Source organism: Balaenoptera ricei, chromosome 10 (assembly GCF_028023285.1).
Source record: "Balaenoptera ricei isolate mBalRic1 chromosome 10, mBalRic1.hap2, whole genome shotgun sequence".
NCBI classification, from domain to species: Eukaryota; Metazoa; Chordata; class Mammalia; order Artiodactyla; family Balaenopteridae; genus Balaenoptera; species Balaenoptera ricei.
This window is the reverse complement of record NC_082648.1, coordinates 78,802,365-78,823,484: the sequence shown is the minus strand read 5'-3', so window position 1 is coordinate 78,823,484 and position 21,120 is coordinate 78,802,365. Positions and strand designations below refer to the sequence as shown.

Sequence of the window (21,120 nt, the reverse complement as noted above, 5' to 3'; positions counted from 1 at the left end):
AAAGTATCTTAATTTCATTTGCTGAGGCAGGCCGGGCATAAAGCCCTGTGGCTTCTGGGACTCACCTCGGAAGTATACAGACTAAGTCATTCTAAAAATATACACACGCTTTGACATCCTTAAGAAATGGGACTTGCTTTTGTTACTGTTGTTTTTCAGTCCAGCACTCTACGATGGAAAAAGCCAATATTTTTAAATGCCTCCATTTTTTAGAGGGTAAAGTCCGATTTGATGTATAAGAATCTTTTCTCTTTTTAACTCAACTTATTCAGAAATATTTCTAAACTCATTTAGCAGTATTTAGAGACAACAGCATTTTACCTTTTTGTTGCGCTTAGTTTTCGTAACTAAGAGGAAATCATCAAAGAGAAACAGCTAAACATCTAGGAATCTTGTGCTTTCTGAGGAAAGAAAGAAGATGAAATTGGGGCTGGAAACAGTAAGCAGAGGTTTTTTTTTTTTTTTTCTTTTTAAATCAAAGAATCCCTTAGAAAACAATATAGGCCGGGGATCAGGGCACACGAGGCTTGCAGCTCAGGGGGCTCCAATCACGTGGGTCAGAAAACTGCATTATGGTTGAATTGACTTCTCCCTAAGGCAGGGACTTGATGTGAGCCCACCCTTCCAACTTTAAAGACATTGTATTTGTAAGGCATTTCATGTGGATCTAACGTTACTTGGATGATATTTGTCGTGGTTTCAGCTGAGCCTAGGACACATCTATTGACTAACAGAACTCCAGCATTTTGGCCTCTTGACTCATCTGTGTGGTCATTGGCAAAGGTATACATTACCAGAAAAAAAGGCACTTTGTCGTAGCTGTGGACTGAATTGCATCTCCCCCAAATTCTATGTGGAAGCCCTACCCCCCTCCCCACTGTGTATTTGGAATAAGGAAGTAATTAAGATTAAATGAAAGCTTAAGGGAGGACCCCTGATCTGACAGGGTGAATGTCATCCCCAGAGCATGCTCTCTCTCTCTGCCACGCGTGGCCCTGATCTGACAGGGTGAATGTCATCCCCAGAGCATGCTCTCTCTCTCTCTCTGCCACGCGTGGACACTGAGAAAGCTGGAAAGAGAGCTTTCACCAGAAACTGAATCAGCTGGCAACTTGACCTTGAACTCCCAGCCTCCAGAACTGTGAGAAATAAATGTCTGTTGTTTAAGCCACCCAGTCTGTGGTATTTTGTTATGGTAGCCCTAGCTGATTAAGACAGTCACTAAAACAATTTGTTTCTTAAGTTTTACAATGTGTCTATACAAGCTTTAAATAATCTTCATGGGGCTTCCCTGGTGGCGCAGTGGTTGAGAATCTGCCTGCCAATGCAGGGGACACAGGTTCGAGCCCTGGTCTGGGAGGATCCCACATGCTGCGGAGCAACTGGGCCCGTGAGCCACAACTACTGAGCCTGCGCATCTGGAGCCTGTGCCCCGCAACAAGAGAGGCCACGACAGTGAAAGGCCCGCGCACCGCGATGAAGAGTGGCCCCCACTTCCCACAACTAGAGAAAGCCCTCGCACAGAAACGAAGACCCAACACAGCCAAAAATAAATATTAAAAAAAAAAATAATAATAATCTTCATGAAGCTTTGTATTTACAAATATATTTCTGATATCACTTTTGATAATAACTGAAGGCAAATAGGCTTTTCTACTTTTCCCTAAGAAGGGGATACTCGTAGAAGAGAAATAAAATATTAGAATGAGATATTCCCCTCTCAATTTAACTCCATCCCTTAGAAATTAGAAAAAGAAATGGTTAGTGAAGTCAGAAAGAGAAAAACAAATATCGTATATTAATGCATATATGTGGAACCTAGAAAAATGGTACAGATGAACCGGTTTGCAGGGCAGAAATTGAGACACAGATGTAGAGAACAAACGTATGGACGCTAAGGGGGGAAAGTGGCGGGGCATTGGTGGTAGTGGTGGGATGAATTGGGAGACTGGGATTGACATATATACACTAATATGTATAAAATAGATAACTAATAAGAACCTGCTGTATAAAAAAATAAATAAAATTCAAAAATTAAACAAAGAAAAAATTTTAATTTTTTAAATTGAAATTTTTTTAAATTAAAAATTTAAATTAATTTTTAATTTAAAATTAATCTGACAAAAGTTACCCTTTCCAAAAGTTCCCAAAATAGTAATTTATATTCACATACCAAAAAAAAAAAAAAAAAAAGAAATGGTTAAATTTAAATGATTTTAGAGGAATAGGCCATCCTTGAGGGGGATGTGACAGGCACTTAAAGTAAATATAAGAAAAATCAGTAAATATTTTTTATTATTCTATTTTATTTATTTATATTTCTCTAGAAGTTCTTTCTCATACACATTTACCTGTGGAAACGAGATGCCTAAGGTTAAATTAATAAATAAAATATCTGGGATTCATTTTTAGTCTAAGTTTACAGAAAAGATACTTCCTATATCTGCATAGAAATTAGATATTTTATTCAATCTTGAATTGTCCTTGAATAGTTTTTTTTAATGTTTTCTATCACTACTAGAAACTCCTTTTTGCAAATTGGGCTGCAGTAAAGACTGCTGGTTGTCCCTTAAAAACCATTCTTCCCTTCTTTTGTAGTAATGAAATTTCCAAGTTTTAGTGGGTAGATGTTCACTGTGAATAAATACTACATCTCCCAGCTTTCCTTGTAGCTAAATATGACCAAGTGACTAAATTCTGACCAATGGAATACGAGCTAGAATGTAGGCAAATTGGTGACTCACCTTGGGGCCACAGAAGAAAGCAGTCTCTAGGATGGCAGAGCAAAAGGACATAAGAAATCCAGATCCCTTGTGGCTTCATGGAGTAAAGCTGTCATATAGCTCAGAATTTTACGTGTGAGATAAATAAACCGGTCTGTCTCCAAGAGCTGGCTTAATATCCTAACTAACACATAGGGTGAGGAATGGGACATTTGGACAATGCTAGACCTTTAAGACCTGTTAAATATTGCTTTCCCCACCCTCTGCCAATCTGAATTAGGTGAATGATCATTGTCAAAATGAAATAGCTTTGTTTTCTCCTTCTAACTTCAAGTATTTTAACAAACAGGTATGAGCATCTTCTATGTCCTAGACTTCATTCTAGGAAATGATGATTATTTTAGCTACCGTTTATTGAGGCCCTAGTTTTCCACCAAGCAGTCAACAAATACTGAGCACCTCCTATGCATCAATGATTAAGACAAAATCTCTCCTTCAAAGAGCTTTAATTATAGTGGGAGCAGATACATAATAAACACAAACACGATTTAAGATAAATTCAAGAACTGATAGTGCTAAAGTAAATATGGGATTACGAAAAAGGATGACTAAGGAGGAAGACTGTAGGCATAAAGTTAGAGTATTCAAATTTATCATCCCAGGAGTTTGAAGCTATGTGCCACACAACCAGATATGAGACTTAACAAACTTGTGCAGTTCTAACTCGATTAGGTATTTATTTTTTCTCAAAGAGTCTGGCCTGTGGGGTTTTCATCACACTGCTAGAGAACAGAGCAGCGTCACTGACTTATTCTAGTTCTGCAGCAGCTTGAACAACGTGTGTTCTCTAGGTGCTACAGCTGCTGGGCCATCCTATTTGCCTGAACTTTACCTCTTTTTCTATTTAGAAATACCAGTCTGTGGGGAGCATGCTGGCATGAATTCCAGTGGGAAGCTGGTTATGCTCCAAAAGTTATAAAAACTTGGACCTTCTGGGAATGAGAAAATGCACTTAATTTCAACACTACAGTTTTTAAGGCTAGAAGAAATTTTGGAACATAATATATTAGTGGTGGATACCATCATCATCATGGTTATCACCATCACCATCATCATCATCATCAATATTTACAGAAGAGATTAAGAGAATTTAAACAATTTCCCCAAAGCCCACAGTTGGGGCTAGACCCCATAATTCTTGGTCCAATGCTTTTTCCATTCAAAATGATGTCCTGTTTCTTCTAACACTATTACCCCCACCGACACCATATCTCTATGCCAACTCCGAGCCAAAGTCCCAGTGACTTTAAACTTGATTTGACACTACTATATGACACACCCCTCTCTGGTGAAATCTGACTAACAGCATGTGCTGTCAGACAGGAGCCTGGTGTTAGTAATGCTTACGTAGGTCATCGCCATTCTACCACATTTGACTCTACAAGAGACTTTTCCTGAAAAGTTGGGTTGAACCATAACGACTCCTTCTTAGGCCAGTCTCCCACCCATGCTTCCATGACAAGCACCCCCATCCCACTTGATATGAGTACACATCTGATGCGGCTTTTCACCAAGAGATTTTTCATGGTCACGTTCATCCAGCCTCTACGTGGCCTCCCATCACGTCCACACCTGAACCCTAAAACTGACTCCCTGACCCACTCCCTGCGTCACCCTCAGGGTCATCTACCAACCTTTCAGGCAGATAGATAAGCACACTTGAAGGTGTTTGACTCATTTCCTCTTCATCCATTTTATCAATCATAAAGTCCTCCTGTTTTTGCCTTTGAAATAGCTCTCACATTTATCCTTTTAGATCCACGCCCATTTCTAACATTTTAGGACAGGCTGGTGCGTCTCACAGTTGGGAATTTGGTAGATAGGGGGAAGAGGTGAAATAAAATCTCTCATGATTCCAGGTGGAGGCCAATTTTGCAGGGAAAGGCATAGGATTGCACACAGAACTGTGTTTTGCTTCATTACTTTTGGTTTTGGTTGGATTTGGCTTTGTCACAATGATATAATTATTTTTGAAATTGTAAAAGAAAGGGTAAGATTGTTATCTTTCCAAATGAAAGTGGGAGGGGAGTGGTCTACAGGTGGAGAATGGTTGAGAAACACAGGCCCAGGCTCTTCCCACCCCATCCTGCTTCACTGTGGCGCCTTCAGGCTGGTCTCTCTGCTTTGGTCTCCTCCTCTAGCCATTTTGTGTATTGCTTCCCATAACTCTTTCTTCAACACCCTTTTAAGCCTCTCATGTCCCTGAGCACTCAGTGGCTTCTTGTTGCCTGCAATTTCCTGGCTGGGTCCCTCTGGCTTTCAAGGCAGTGGCTATGATTCTGGAAGCCTGCTAGGGTGAGGCAGCCTGGCTTGGGTCTGGATGCTGCCATTAACTTGCCAAGTGACCTTGAGCATGATACAGAACCTCCCCGAGTCTCACCTGTGACATGGGATTAAATGTAACTTCTCTGCATAACTCACTGGAAGGAAAAAATGCATGAAAAAGCCCTTTGATATAAAAAGCTGGGCATGTCTATGTTTCGAGTTGGCAGTTGCCTGCGGGGGTTATGTCCCAAGCTGACATCTGGCGCTACCCCTAAAATAGAGCAGGTTCTCAACAGGTGTGTACTGAATAAGGAATTACTGCCTGGCACCCCCCAAAAGATCTCAGGCAACCTCACATCCCACAGGCCTTCACACACCATAGGTGCTCAATCAAGATTTTGTGAAGAAATGAATCAATGAATGAATGCAAATTTTATTTCAGTCGGGCAGCCCTTTCTGATAATATTTACTGAGCACTGACTCTCTGCCAACCATTCTTTCAAGTGCTTATACATCCATTAGCTCATTTAATCCTCACAACAAAGAGGGGACACTGCAGCATGGGGAGATTGCTGTAAGTGGCCCCAGGTCACACAGGCAGCAAAGGCTGAGCTGGGAAGGGAATCTGGCAGGCAGCCTCGGGGATCACCCTCCTAACCACGCTGCCATGAGCCTATTCTCTCAAGTGGCTTCTGCCTCCAAGCCTTTTCTCTTGCTGTGCTTTTCATCTGGGATGTCCTCCCTCCTGTCCTTTCACTGAACTACACCCTTCTATCCCCCCAAAGCCCGCCTCCAGTCCCATGGACCACAGGAAGCCTTTCCTGGGTACTCCAGCATCAGACTCTCTTCTGGACTTAGACTGCAGGTCTGCTCATTATGGCAGCGCTTCCCAACTAGAGGGAAAGGATTATCCAGAATCATGACTTTTCTATCCTCCAATGGTACCTACACAATGCAACATGTGTTACATAATAGGTTCTCAGTCAACACTGAGAGTATGATTGCCCAGCTCACTGGGGGAGTAAAATGAGGGTGGTAACAGCTGGCACTGAGTGGTTACTATATTCCAGACCTTGAGCTAAGCTCTTCACATGTGTTACTTCACTTTAACATTGAGCTTGTAAGACAGATATCGTTATCCCATTTTACAGAGAGAAAACGGAGGGCGTGTGGCCAGTTACGTCGTGGTTTGATCAAGCTGGAGTCTGCGTGACTCCACAGGATGCGCTCTGATTCACATCTTCCATCGCCTTGGCCATAAGGAAATACAGTTCTTGCCACCCTTCGATAAGCAACAGTTGGACAAGTTACAAGGTAGCAAAGATGTTGGGTTTGTAAAGGAAGCAGTTATTTACCTGCAAGAGTTAATTTTCCTTCATAGAGAAGGTGTCTGTTGGTTGGTGACAGGATGTTTTCTGCCATGTGTTCTTTAAAAATGTGTTTCAGGCACTGGCAAAACAAGGGAGGAAATCAAAGAGATGTTGTTAGTGATTGGAGGACAGCATATTCTAGAAGCTGGGGCAATGTACTCTGTCTAGAAAGTTCCTGACAGTTGGAAATGCCAGTAAATGCACATGGGAATGGGAAAGAATGGGAAAAATGCTTAGAAGGACCAGTTCAGGAACGGCATGAGGAGGTCAGCCTCCCCACACACAATGCCATGTGGATGAGGCTTTACTTCTTGCTAGATTTATAATTCTAGTGGGCAGCTGGGGACTTTGTGAGACTAGTATACTTCCACTTGAATGCCAAACGTTTAGAAAGGGACATAGGTTCTCATTGATCCTTTTTGTACCTCTGGAATGAAAAACCTTTTATCTCTATCCCAAAGTGGAGGCCACACTATAATCTCCTGTAGATGTCTGCATTTTTGAAAATTGTCAAGCCACTTCACTTTTCCTTCAAGATCCCCTGAAAGACAAGACACATTCAATATATTTTTAAATGCATGAGACATTACAGCATAAAATTTAACCAAGATCCACAGGAATCATTTAGAGATATTGACCGCCCCTGGAGCCAAACCATATCTTAGGTTCATTTAACATATTTCTTGCTATTTAAATGCCTTAGAAAAACTCACTAATTTGAAATCAGCCTCTTGCAGAGAAAAATGAAGCTGAACTAATTTAACTCAGTAAGTTGGAAATGTATTGTGCATTTTTATTTCAATAATACTAACAGTTCCCTTAGTAGCTTTCTCATATTCCCTACATCACACAGCTTGTGATTACAGGAAGGAAAAAAAAATCAGACTAACAAGGACAAACATATCCTTTTGTCTTAATCATAAAACATACATTCACTTTATGGTAAGGTTGATTATTTCTTTTGGTAAGAACTCATTTTCTCTTTGAAGGTCTATATTAATTTTCCAATGTTTTTTAATAACATATTGCTACTGAGGTTTTGAAATGATTTTTGAAAACATGGAGGGCAAGTCGTAGACCCACAGAATCACACGGTTAGGGAATCCTTGAGAATTCACCATCTTTAAGCTTTAAAGGAAGGCCACAGGATCTCTTTCCCCAACAATGAGAATTCATTTTATTGAGAAATTCCTAGAAGAGATGTTATCCCCCTCACAAACTTATCAAAATGAGTAATAATCTTCAAAATTACTTTAAAAGTTTAAAAAAGTCTGTCTTTAACTGAATTTTTTGTCTTAATCACTTGATAAGCTGAATTCTAGTTCCTTGGGTTATTTTAGAATTTCAACAAAAAATTTTTAAAAAGGAAAGAAACTCCTAAGTGAATGGTCATTTTATTTTTAAACATGCAAAAGAAAAAAAATATATCATTTCTGTACAGCTGATAATCATCATTTTGAATTGTTCCCTTTTGATGCTCCCCAGGAAATCTTGGTTTATGGACATATATCACGAACTTCTTTATTTGAATGTGATTATACAGAGCTACCCAAATAAACTTAAGTCATCACAGGGCTTTCTCTTTTCCTATTCCCAAATTTCGGGTCTAATGATTGCAGTTGGCATTATATTTAGATTGGCCCTGGATTTCAGTGACCTAAAAAAAATGACCGATGGTAATTTATTCTCCGGAAAGGCTTCCCATGCTGTTTACTCCCATTTGCTTTGTGTGTGGGTTCAGTATGGATGTTAAAAACAAAGTGCCTTCATCATCTGGGAAATAGAACTTTTCCTGCCTGAACTCACATCTGAAAGCCTTGGAGACGGGGCCATGTCCTGCGTGAACTTGGAGTTAAGAGTTCTCATAGGGTTCGCCAGGATGTGACTGGAGCCCATTGTTTTGAGTGTGTTTGATTTACAATGCAAACTCAAACTCGAATCCACATTTCGGAAAGCCATGACCTCAAGGCAATGGAATTACCTCCTAGGATGGAAGCCCAAATGGTTCCCAAGAGCCAGAGGGTCCCCCAACTCTTTGATTAAAGCTGACACTGGAGCTCTGGGTCACTCGTCTCAGGGACTTACAGATTGACTTTTCCACCTTTTCCTTGATGGAGTAGATCATGATTTTCTCCGTAGAGTCTGTACTCCTTTTCCAGATGTTCTTCAGCAACAAGGGATATCGAGTCAGCCTGTGTAGTGGGGCCACTAGCAGCTCAGGCAGGTGAAGGCGTCTGCACTGTTCATTTTGCTCACACCACTGGGGGAGGCAAAAGCAGGTGGATCAGAACATCGCGTCTCCTATCAAGGCCCTGAGAAGTCCTGACACAAGAAACCCTTAGAGAGTTCACTCAGTAATGACATGACACACCTGTGAGCTTGCTAGGAAAATTTATAAGCCATGGACTAGACTTTGCTTTTGAAAATTCCATATTAAATTGTCTTAGCAAGCATCTATCTACCAGTACTAAATTCAGGGTCTGAAATGGGTTTTTTCAATGTGCTTAAGAAGTATTGAATATTACTGACTGAAACATTGCTGCTTTCCAATTAAAGAAATAAAAGAATCTTTCTTCAGATGTCTTGCCTTCCCAGCAATGGTGATGAAGGAAGAGGTCATCAGCATCACCTATAACACCACCCCCTCAATCCTCCTAAATGGGAAAACTGATGTCAAGATTTGAATGCACAGGAAAAATTTGAATTTTGTTAAATCCCCTAGAAATTGCATACTCCATCAGTGGCCGTGTAAGATGTATTAATACACATATTTCAGCCTTGTTTACCCTTGACACTGAAGAGTTTAGTTTTGCCCCTTGCCTTCTCCTTTTCCCTGGCCCTTGGGGGAGACTTCTGGTTTTGCCAACTCTGCTCCCACTCTTGCTGCAATGCAGTTAGGAGAACTGAGAGTCAACACTACACACGTAGACAGGAAAAGGAAGGATTTTTGCTTGTTGGGTCAGTTCCTTGACTCTCCTTTGTTGGAGGGAATCAGGATAATGAAGAGAAAATGAAAACAGAAGTTGAAGACGCTAAATTGATCTACATGATATAGAAAAGAGAGGAGAGGGAAAAAGACGTAGACAATTGTCAATAGGGAGAGTTTGTTCAAAGAGGCAGTTGCCAGGAGTACACACAATGGGGAATACATGAAAGGAAACTTCAATAAGTATTGCTATGGGATATACATTGGATTTCCATAAATGGTATTTTGAGAAATGCAAGCAACATAAGAATAGCTCCTACATTTGTTTCATCTGCTGGACTGTTTCTTTGAATGTGACACCGTTTGAACCTGAGGGGTCCCAGCCTTTGTGCAGGTGACACATGACGCCTGGAGCCAGGTCTGTGGCTACTGCACACACAGGTACATCAAGAAGTATTATTAAGGGTGTGTTCACTTCCCTTACACTTCTCTCCTCCCACCTGCTCACACCATACTGGTCCTGAGTTCAGCTCTAAATGGATCCTGTCCTCACACTAAATATTTTTCTTGCTGCGGGCTCTCGCCTCCTCCCTCTTTCATGCTCACTCCAGGCCCAGGTTAAGTCATGACCCTCATGACCCAGACCCTCAAGACCAGCCTCAGGTGGGTCAAGGTACAGTAGGTTCTACTATCTGTAGGTTCTGCATTCTCAAATTCAACCAACTGTGAACTGAAAATATTTGGGGAAAAAAATTCCAGAAAGTTCCAAAAAGCCTGAATTTGCGGCACAGCAGCAACCATTTACATAGCATTTACACTGTATTTACAATATTTACATAGAACTTACCTTGTATTAGGTATTATGAGTAATCTAGAGATGATTTAAAGTATACGGGAGGATGTGCATTGGTTATATGCAAATACTATACCATTTTATATACTGGACTTGCGCATCCTCGGATTTTGGTATCTGTCGGGGTTCTGGAACCAATACCTTTGGATACAAAGGGACGACTGTGCACTGCGGAAGGCTCCCTCTGCGTCCCCAAAGATATCTTCGTACGTCTTTATGCCCAGGTGTCAGCCCTTGCATTTCAGAGAGGTTGGCTCAAACCTCCAACAAGTTCAAAACTCTCCCTTAGATATTTATAAAGAGATATTCCAATGGCTTCTTCTGGCCCCTGGACTCCTGTTTGTACACATTCTGTTTCTTCGCTGAACAGCATGGGCCAAATGCCACACTTAGCCCTCTGGTAGGTTTCCTGTGTTGGTTTCCACTGTAAACCCACTCATGCCAAACATTTTATGAGTGCATGTGTTTATTTTACTGAAGATTTCAGATTATGGGGAGGGCTCACAGCCCACAGTCACCACCCACCACCCCATTTTGCTGGCGCCATTCTCTTCTTTGAAAGGAGAGAGCTCTTTCTCTCTCTTCCCCTCTCCAACTTTCCCCTTTTTCTCTCCTAGCCTCGTGCTTTGCAATTTGTCCTGGTCTTTCATAACCTGACCACATCCCTGGAGGGTGGTACCCTCCTACACTAGCAGCTTTATCACATTTCTTTTAAAAACATCCGGGACTCTTCCTTATGGGAATTCTGCCGGGCGTGATCTTTCCCACTTCCCCACCTACAGATGGCAGGTCAGAAAGGTGCATGGAGGATGGAGCTCTAGGGGGCAGGCTTCAAGGCTGAGGGACCACCTCCCCGTCTCTGCACCTCAGATTCTTTAAAATGGGGGAAGGTACTAGATGACCTCCCAGTTCTCATCCAGCTCAAAATGGCTGTGATTCTCATTGGGGCTGGAAGGGATGAAGGAAGCAGGGACTGCAGATGTGGAAAGGCTGGGAGTGGGAAGGAGTGGAAAGAGGAGGTGTGGAGAGGCTGTAGTCTGTGGCCTTAGTGGCTGACTTCCATGCTGAGTCATTAGCAACAGCATTCCAGCACTACCTGCTGGTCCTTGTGGGGGGCTGGGGAGTTCCAGTAACTGATTTCTCAGCAGCAGTTAGGGATTCCCTCAAAACACACAGCCCTGGGCCACTGCTCCAAACTTCCATGTTGTAGGGAACAGCTCTGGCTGCCAGTACCCACTGGTGTTCAGGGTAAATATAAAAAAACCTAATCTCCCCCAGATATCAATCAGAAAAGAAACACCAGTGGTAAATAATTCAGACAGAGATCCAGGCAGAGATACTGGAAGCTTTTAGTGTTTTGGAAGGTCTCAGAAGAGCAAAAAAAAAAAAAGATATTTGATGATTCTAAAAGTAGAACTATAAGTTTTCTTTTTTCATCTCTCTATTGGCTTTACTTTTCAGAAATATTAGGGAAAGAAAAACAATTCTCTGTCATGAGAGATTGGACATAGAAGTCCTTTTCATGGATGGGTCTAGATCAATGAAATCTGCTTCAGTTTTATAATAAATAAATTTATAGGTGGGAGATCAAGATGGCGGAATAGAAGGACACGGAGCTCAATGACGCCCACAAATTACATAAAAAATACATCTACATGTGGAACAACTCTCACAGAACACCTACTGAACGCTGGCAGAAGACATACAGCCAATGCTGCAAGAAAGATCACTGTGTAACCAGGTAGGACAAAAGAAAAAAAAGAAATCGGGATGGAACCTGCACCCCTGGGAGGGAGCTGTGAAAGAGGAAAGGTTCCCTCACCCTGGGAACTCCCTTCACTGGCTGGGAGATCAGCTGGGACAGAAAAGGAGCTTCAGAGGCTCAGAGGAGAGTGCAGCAACCAGCTTACAGCTGGCAGAAGAGAGAGAGACCAGCACACCTGGTCCTGGCCACCTTGCTGCACTCCCCAGCCCAAGACATGTAACTCCTGGTATGAGTGGGGGCTGGGTGCTGAAACTTGGGCTTCAGTGGACAGACCTGGGGAGAGGACTGGCGGTGGCTCTGCGGAGAAGCTGGAGGGGCTGGAGTGTGGCCTGGGCTGCAACTGGGGCTGTGTGCAGGATGAAGCCTGGGCCCGCCAAAGAAGCCCCACTGTTAACAAGCCCTTGAAGGGAGGAGTGGGGCCCTGCCAGAGCAGCCTCACCCTCACAGTGCTCAAAGTGGGCAGGGCTCCGCCTCTACGAGTTCTGGGGGCACGCCAGTGCCTGCAGGTGCCCACACACAGAGCTGGGGCTGAAATCTGAGCCCCGCTGGGAGAGTTTGTGACTTTGGTGGATTTACGCTGCTGGCGCCTTTGTAAGCTAAACAACTGTGGGACATCCGAGCAGATGCTGGTACTCCTGGGGCTGGCGCGGGGCTAGAGTTAGCAGCTGCGAACTTTGTGGATGCATGAATGTGGAGGTGGGGCCAGGGTCTGTGCCGATTCCGTAGCTCCCGCAGCGGGTCCAGGTGCACGACTACGGGCAACTAAGGAAGGTCCCGGTGCCTGTCTTCAGGGAATCTGTGCCAATGGATCGGCGCTGGTGGCTTTGTGAGCACCGCACCTGAGGGACACCCAGGCTGACTGCCTGCATCCCCATGGCTGAGGAGGGCCTGAGGGCAGTGCCAACAATGGTGTACTTTGTGAGCACGCACAGTGGGTGACAGAGGACACCACAGAGCACACCTGCCGGTGGACAGCTCCTGAGGAGGAATACTCAGTGACTCCCAGTGGGAGTGCTCCAGTACTGCCTACCTCATACCACAGCTCAGAAACAGACCTGGGGGCTTCTACTCCAACAACTGGGGAGCAGACCCTGTCCCAACAAGGCTGTGACAAGCACAGAGCAAAGAGGAGGGCCACTCAACTTCCAGTGCAGGCTCTGGTCACCACAAAAACAATCACACCCCCTATCAAGGGGATAACAACCAGCATACATAGAGGAAAGACATGGCAGGCATCCATACTAAAAACAGCCCTTGCACCAAAAATATGAGACTCACACAGACTACAAAGGGATGCTTCCACATAAAAACAGCCCTTCAAGACCACAGTAGATAACTGTTTCTCCTAAATTCATAGAGTCAAAGAAATATAAGCAAAACAAAGAAGGAGAGGAGAATCATTGACAGAAAGACACTGGAACTCACCAAAAAAAGATACCCCACATCCAAAGAAAGGAGAAACCACAATGAGACGGTAGGAGGGGCACAATCACAATAAAATCAAATCCTATAACTGCTGGGTTGGTGACACACACTGGAGAACACTTATACCACAGAAATTCACCCACTGGAGTGAAGGTTCTGAGCCCCACGTCAGGCTTCCCAACCTGGGTGTCCAGCAACGGGAGGAGGAATTCCTAGAGAATCAGACTTTGAAGGCTAGCAGGATTTGATTGCAGGACTTTGACAGGACTGGGGGAAACAGAGACTCCACTCTCGGAGGGCACACACAAAGTAGTGTATGCATCGGGACCCAGGGGAAGGAGCAGTGACACCAGGGGAGACTGAACCAGACCTACCTGCTAGTGTTGGAAGGTTTCCTGCAGAGGCGGAGGGTGGCTGTGTCTCACCGTGAGGATAAGAACACTGGCAGCAGAAGTTCTGGGAAGTACTCCTTGGCATGAGCCCTCCCAGAGTCTGCCATTAGCCCCACCAAAGAGCCCAGGTAGGCTCCAGTGTTGGGTTGCCTCAGGCCAAACAAACAACAGGGAGGGAACCCAGCCCCACCCATCAGCAGTCAAATGGATTAAAGTTTTACTGAGCTCTGCACACCAGAGCAACACCAAGCTCTACCCACCACCAGTCCCTTCCGTCAGGAAACTTGCACAAGCCTCTTAGATAGCCTCATCCACCAGAGGGCAGACAGCAGCAGAAGAACTACAATCCTGCAGCCTGTGGAACAAAAACCACATACACAGAAAGACAGACAAGATGAAAAGGCAGAGGGCTATGTACCAGAAGAAGGAACAAGATAAAACCCCAGAAAAACAACTAAATGAAGTGGAGATAGGAAACCTTCCAGAAAAACAATTCAGAATAATGATAGTGAAGATGATCCAGGACCTCGGAAAAAGAATGGAGGCAAAGATGGAGAAGATGCAAGAAATGTTTAACAAAGACCTAGAAGAATTAAAGAACAAACAAACAGAGATGAACAATACAATAACTGAAATGAAAATAAACCAGAAGGAATCAATAGCAGAATAACTGAGGCAGAAGAATGGATAAGTGACCTGGAAGACAGAATGGTGGAATTCACTGCTGCAGAACAAAATAAAGAACAAAGAAAGAAAAGAAATGAAGACAGCCTCACTGCTGCAGAACAGAATAAAGAAAAAAGAAAGAAAAGAAATGAAGACAGCCTAAGAGACCTCTGGGACAACATTAAACACAACAACATTTGAATTATAGGGGTCCCAGAAGGAGAAGAGAGAGAGAAAGGACCTGAGAAAATATCTGAAAAGATTATAGTTGAAAACTTCCCAAATATCGGAAAGGAAATAGCTACCCAAGTCCAGGAAGTGCAGAGAGTCCCATACAGGATAAACCGAAGGAGAAACATGCCGAGACACACAGTAATCAAATTGGCAAAAATTAAAGACAAAGAAAAATTATTGAAAGCAGCAAGGGAAAAATGACAAATAACATACAAGGGAACTCCCATAAGGTTAACAGCTGATTTCTCAGCAGAAACTCTAGAAGCCAGAAGGGAGTGGCAGGACATATTTAAAGTGATGAAAGGGAAGAACCTACAACCAAGATTACTCTACTCAGCAAGGATCTCATTCACATTCGATGGAGAAATCAAAAGCTTTACAGACAAACAAAAGCTAAGAGAGTTCAGCTCCACCAAACCAGCTCTACAACAAATGCTAAAGGAACTTCTCTAAGTGGGAAACACAAGACAACAAAAGGACCTACAAAAACAAATCAAAACGATTAAGAAAATGGTAATAGGAACATACATATCGATAATTACCTTAAATGTGAATGGATTAAATGCTCCAACCAAAAGACACAGGCTCGCTGAATGGATACATAAACAAGACCCATATATATGCTGTCTACAGGACACCCACTTCAGACCTAGAGACACAAACAGACTGAAAGTGGGGAGATGGAAAAAGATATTCCATGCAAATGGAAATCAAAATAAAGCTGGAGTAGCAACACTCATATCAGATAAAACAGACTTTGAAATAAAGAATGTTACAAGAGACAAGGAAGGACACTACATAATGATCAAGGAATCAATCCAAAAAGAAGATATAACAATTATAAATATATATGCACCCAACATAGGAGCACCGCAATACAGAAGGCAACTGCTAACAGCTATAAAAGAGGAAATCGACAGTAACACAATAAAAGTGGGAGACTTTAACACCACACTTACACCAATGGACAGATCATCCAAACAGAAAATTAATAAGGAAACACAAGCTTTAAATGACACTATACAGCAGACAGATTAAATGATATTTATAGGACACTGCATCCAAAAACAGCAGATTACACTTTATTCTCAAGTGCACACGGAACATTCTACAGGATAGATCACATCTTGGGTCACAAATCAAGCTGCAGGAAATTTAAGAAAACTGAAATGATATCAAGCAGCTTTTCTGACCACAACGCTATGAGATTAGAAATCAATTACAGGAAAAAAAGCTGTAAAAAACACAAACACATGGAGGCTAAACAATACATTACTAAATAACCAAGAGATCACTGAAAACATCAAAGAGGAAATCAAAAAATACCTAGATAGAAATGACAACGAAAACATGATGACCCAAAACCTATGGGATGCAGCAAAAGCAGTTTTAAGAGGGAAGTTCATAGCAATACAAGCCTACCTCAAGAAACAAGAAAAATCTCAAATAAACAACCTAACCTTACACCTAAAGGAACTAGAGAAAGAAGAACAAACAAAACCCAAAGTTAGTAGAAGGAAAGAAATCATAAAGATCAAAGCACAGATGGAGGGGGCAAGATGGCGGAAGAGTAAGACGCGGAGATCACCTTCCTTCCCACAGATACAGTAGAAATACATCTACACGTGGAACTGCTCCTACAGAACACCCACTGAACGCTGGCAGAAGACGTCAGACCTCCCAAAAGGCAAGAAAATCCCCACGTACTTGGGTAGGGTAAAAGAAAAAAGAAATAACAGAGACAAAAGAATAGGGACGGGACCTGCGCCAGTGGGAGGGAGCTGTGAAGGAGGAAAGGTTTCCAGGCACTAGGAAGCCCCTTTGCGGGCAGAGACTGCGGGGGGCAGAGGGGGGAAGCTTCGGAGCCGCGGAGGAGAGCGCAGCCACAGGGGTGCGGAGGGCAAAGAGGAAAGACTCCCGCACAGAGGCTCGGCGCCAACCAGCACTCACCAGCCCGAGAGGCTTGTCTGCTCACTCGCCGGGGCGGGCGGGGGCTGGGAGCTGAGGCTCGGGCTTTGGTGCTAGCCGGGAGGGAGTCCGGGAAAAAGTCTGCAGCTGCCGAAGAGGCAAGAGACTTTTTCTTGCCTCTTTGTTTCGCGGCGCGCAAGGAGAGGGGATTCAGAGCGCTGCCTAAACGAAATCCAGAGACGGGTGCGAGCCGCGCGGCTATCAGCGCGGATCCCACAGCAACAGGGGCGCAGAGGGAAAAACGGAGAGATTCCCGCACAGAGGCTCAGCGCCGAGCAGCGCTCACCAGCCCGAGAGGCTTGTCTGCTCACCCGCTGGGGCAGGCGGGGCTGGGAGCTGAGGTGCGGGCTTCGGTCGGATCGCAGGGAGAGGACTGGGGTTGGCGGTGTGAACACAGCCTGAAGGGGTTGGCGTGCCGCGGTGAGCCGGGAGGGAGCTGGAGAGGAGGTCTGCAGCCGCCGAAGAGGCAAGAGACTTTTTCTTGCCTCTTTGTTTCGCGGCACGCAAGGAGAGGGGATTCAGAGCGCCGCCTAGACGAACTCCAGAGGCGGGCGCGAGCCGCGGCTAACAGCGCGGACCCCAGAGACTGGTAGGAAACGCTAAGGCTGCAGCTGCCGCCACCAAGAAGCCTGTGTGCGAGCCCAGGTCACTCTCCACACCGCCCCTCCCAGGAGCCGGTGCAGCTCGCCACTGCCAGGCTCCCGTGATCCAGGGACAACTTCCCCGGGAGAACACACAGCGCGCCTCAGGCTGCTGCAACGTCACGACGCCTCTGACGCCGCAGGCTCGCCCCGCCTCCTCCGTACCGCTCCCTCCCCCGGCCTGAGTGAGCCAGAGCCCCCGAAGCAGCTGCTCCTTTAACCCCGTTCTGTCTGGGCGGGGAACGGACGCCCTCAGGCAACGTACATGCAGAGGCGGGTCCAAATCCAAAGCTGAACGCTGGGAGCTGTACGAACAAAGAAGAGAAAGGGAAATCTCCCCCAGCAGCCTCAGAAGCAGCGGATTAAAGCTCCACAAACAACTTGATGTGCCTGCATCTGTTGAATACCTGAATAGACAATGAATCATCCCAAATTCAAAAGGTGGACTTTAGGAGCAGGATATATTAATTTCCCCTTTTCCTTTTTTTGTGAGTGTATATGTGTATGCTTCTGGGTGAGATTTTGTCTGTATAGCTTTGCTTTATAATAGCTTTATTTTACTTCACTATATTATAGCCTCTTTCTTTCTTTCTTTCTTTCTTTCTTTCTTTCTATTTTTTCTCCCTTTTACTCTGAGCCGTGTGGACGAAAGGCTCTTGGTGCTCCAGCCAGGCATCAGGGCCGTGCCTCTGAGGTGGGAGAGCCAACTTCAGGACACTGGTCCACAAGAGACCTCCCAGCTCCACGTAATACCAAACAGCAAAAATCTCTCAGAGATCTCCATCTCAACATCAAGACCCAGCTTCACTCAACGACCAGCAAGCTACAGGGCTGGACACCCAAACAACATGCCAAACAACTAGCAAGACAGGAAAACAGCCCCATCCATTAGCAGAGAGGCGGCCTAAAATCATAATAAGGCCACAGACACCCCAAAATACACCACCAGACGTGGACGTGCCCACCAGAAAGACAAGATCCAGCCTCATCCACCAGAACACAGGCACTAGTTCCCTCCACCAGGAAGCCTACACAACCCACTGAACCAACCTTAGCCACTGGGGACAGACACCAAAAACAACGGGAACTATGAACCTGCAGCCTGTGAAAAGGAGACCCCAAACACAGTAAGATAAGCAAAATGAGACGACAGAAAAACACACAGCAGATGAAGGAGCAGGGTCAAAACACACCAGACTTAACAAATGAAGAGGAAATACGTAGTCTACCTGAAAAAGAATTCAGAATAATGATAGTAAGGATGATCCAAAATCTTGGAAATAGAATAGACAAAATGCAAGAAACACTTAACAAGGATGTAGAAGAACTAAAGAGGAACCAAGCAATGATGAAAAACACAATAAATGAAATTAAAAATACTCTAGATGGGATCAATAGCAAAATAACTGAGGCAGAAGAAAGGATAAGTGACCTGGAAGATAAAATGGTGGAAATAACTACTATAGAGCAGGATAAAGAAAAAAGAATGAAAAGAACTGAGGACAGTCTCAGAGACCTCTGGGACAACATTAAACGCACCAACATTCGAATTATAGGGGTCCCAGAAGAAGAAGAGAAAAAGAAAGGGACTGAGAAAATATTTGAAGAGACTATAGTTGAAAACTTCCCTAATATGGGAAAGGAAATAGTTAATCAAGTCCTGGAAGCACAGAGAGTCCCATACAGGATAAACCCAAGGAGAAACACGCCAAGACACATATTAATCAAACTGTCAAAAATTAAATATAAGGAAAACATATTAAAGGCAGCAAGGGAAAAACAACAAATAACACACAAGGGAATCCCCATAAGGTTAACATCTGATCTTTCAGCAGAAACTCTGCAAGCCAGAAGGGAGTGGCAGGATATACTTAAAGTCATGAAGGAGAAAAGCCTACAACCAAGATTACTCTACCCAGCAAGGATCTCATTCAGATTCGATGGAGAAATTAAAACCTTTACAGACAAGCAAAAGCTAAGAGAGTTCAGCACCACCAAACCAGCTTTACAACAAATGCTAAAGGAACTTCTCTAGGCAAGAAACACAAGAGAAGGAAAACACCTACAATAACAAACCCAAAACATTTAAGAAAATGGGAATAGGAACATACATATCGATAATTACCTTGAATGTAAATGGATTAAATGCTCCCACCAAAAGACACAGACTGGCTGAATGGATACAAAAACAAGACCCATATATATGCTGTCTACAAGAGACCCACTTCAGACCTAGAGGCACATACAGACTGAAAGTGAGGGGATGGAAAAAGATATTCCATGCAAATGGAAATCAAAAGAAAGCTGGAGTAGCAATTCTCATATCAGACAAAATAGACTTTAAAATAAAGACTATTACAAGAGACAAAGAAGGACACTATATAATGATCAAGGGATCGATCCAAGAGGAAGGTATAACAATTGTAAATATTTATGCACCCAACATAGGAGCACCTCAATACATAAGGCAAATACTAACAGCCATAAAAGGGGAAATCGACAGCAACACAATCATAGTAGGGGATTTTAACACCCCACTTTCACCAGTGGACAGATCATCCAAAATGAAAATAAATAAGGAAACACAAGCTTTAAATGATACATTAAACAAGATGCACTTAATTGATATTTATAGGACATTCCACCCAAAAACAACAGAATACACATTTTTCTCAAGTGCGCATGGAACATTCTCCAGGATAGATCATATCTTGGGTCACAAATCAAGCCTTGGTAAATTTAAGAAAATTGAAATCGTATCAAGTATCTTTTCCGACCACAACGCTATGAGACTAGATATCAATTACGGAGAAGATCTGTAAAAAATACAAACACATGGAGGCTACACAATACACTACTTAATAACGAAGTGATCACTGAAGAAATCAAAGGGGAAATCAAAAAATACCTAGAAACAAATGACAATGGAGATACGACGACCCAAAACCTATGGGACGCAGCAAAAGCAGTGCTAAGAGGGAAGTTGATAGCAATACAAGCCTACCTCAAGAAACAGGAAACATCTCGAATAAACAACCTAACCTTGCACCTAAAGCAATTAGAGAAAGAAGAACAAAAAAACCCCAAAGCTAGCAGAAGGAAAGAAATTATAAAGATCAGGTCAGAAATAAATGAAAAAGAAATGAAGGAAAGAATAGCAAAAATCAATGAAACTAAAAGCTAGTTCTTTGAGAAGATAAACAAAATTGATAAACCATTAGCCAGACTAATCAAGAGAAAAAGGGAGAAGACTCAGATCAATAGAATTAGAAATGAAAAAGGAGAAGTAACCACTGACACTGCAGAAATACAAACGATCAGGAGAGATTACTACAAGCAACTCTATGCCAATAAAATGGACAACCTGGAAGAAATGGACAGATTCTTAGAAATGCACAACCTGCCAAGACTGAACCAGGAAGAAATAGAAAATATGAACAGACCAATCACAAGCACTGAAATTGAAATTGTGATTAAAAACCTTCCAACAAACAAAAGCCCAGGACCAGATGGCTTCACAGGTGAATTCTATCACACATTTAGAGAAGAGCTAACACCTATCTTTCTCAAACTCTTCCAAAATATTGCAGAGGGAGGAACACTCCCAAACTCATTCTACGAGGCCACCATCACCCTGATACCAAAACCAGACAAAGATGTCACAAAGAAAGAAAACTACAGGTCAATATCACTGATGAACATAGATGCAAAAATCCTCAACAAAATACTAGCAAACAGAATCCAACAGCACATTAAAAGGATCATACACCATGATCAAGTGGGGTTTATCCCAGGAATGCAAGGATTCTTCAACATACGCAAATCAATCAAT

The 21,120-nt window shown here is 43.4% G+C and overlaps 1 protein-coding gene across 1 annotated transcript in view; it reads right to left on the bottom strand.

Moving 5' to 3' along the window:
* Nucleotides 1-21,120, bottom strand: part of PLEKHG7 (pleckstrin homology and RhoGEF domain containing G7) — a 73,914-nt gene that overhangs the window by 12,816 nt on the left and 39,978 nt on the right. The window contains 4 exon segments of the mRNA XM_059936663.1: nt 322-401; nt 6,404-6,497; nt 6,844-6,959; nt 8,504-8,678. Coding sequence (XP_059792646.1) covers nt 322-401; nt 6,404-6,497; nt 6,844-6,959; nt 8,504-8,678 — 465 coding nt within the window.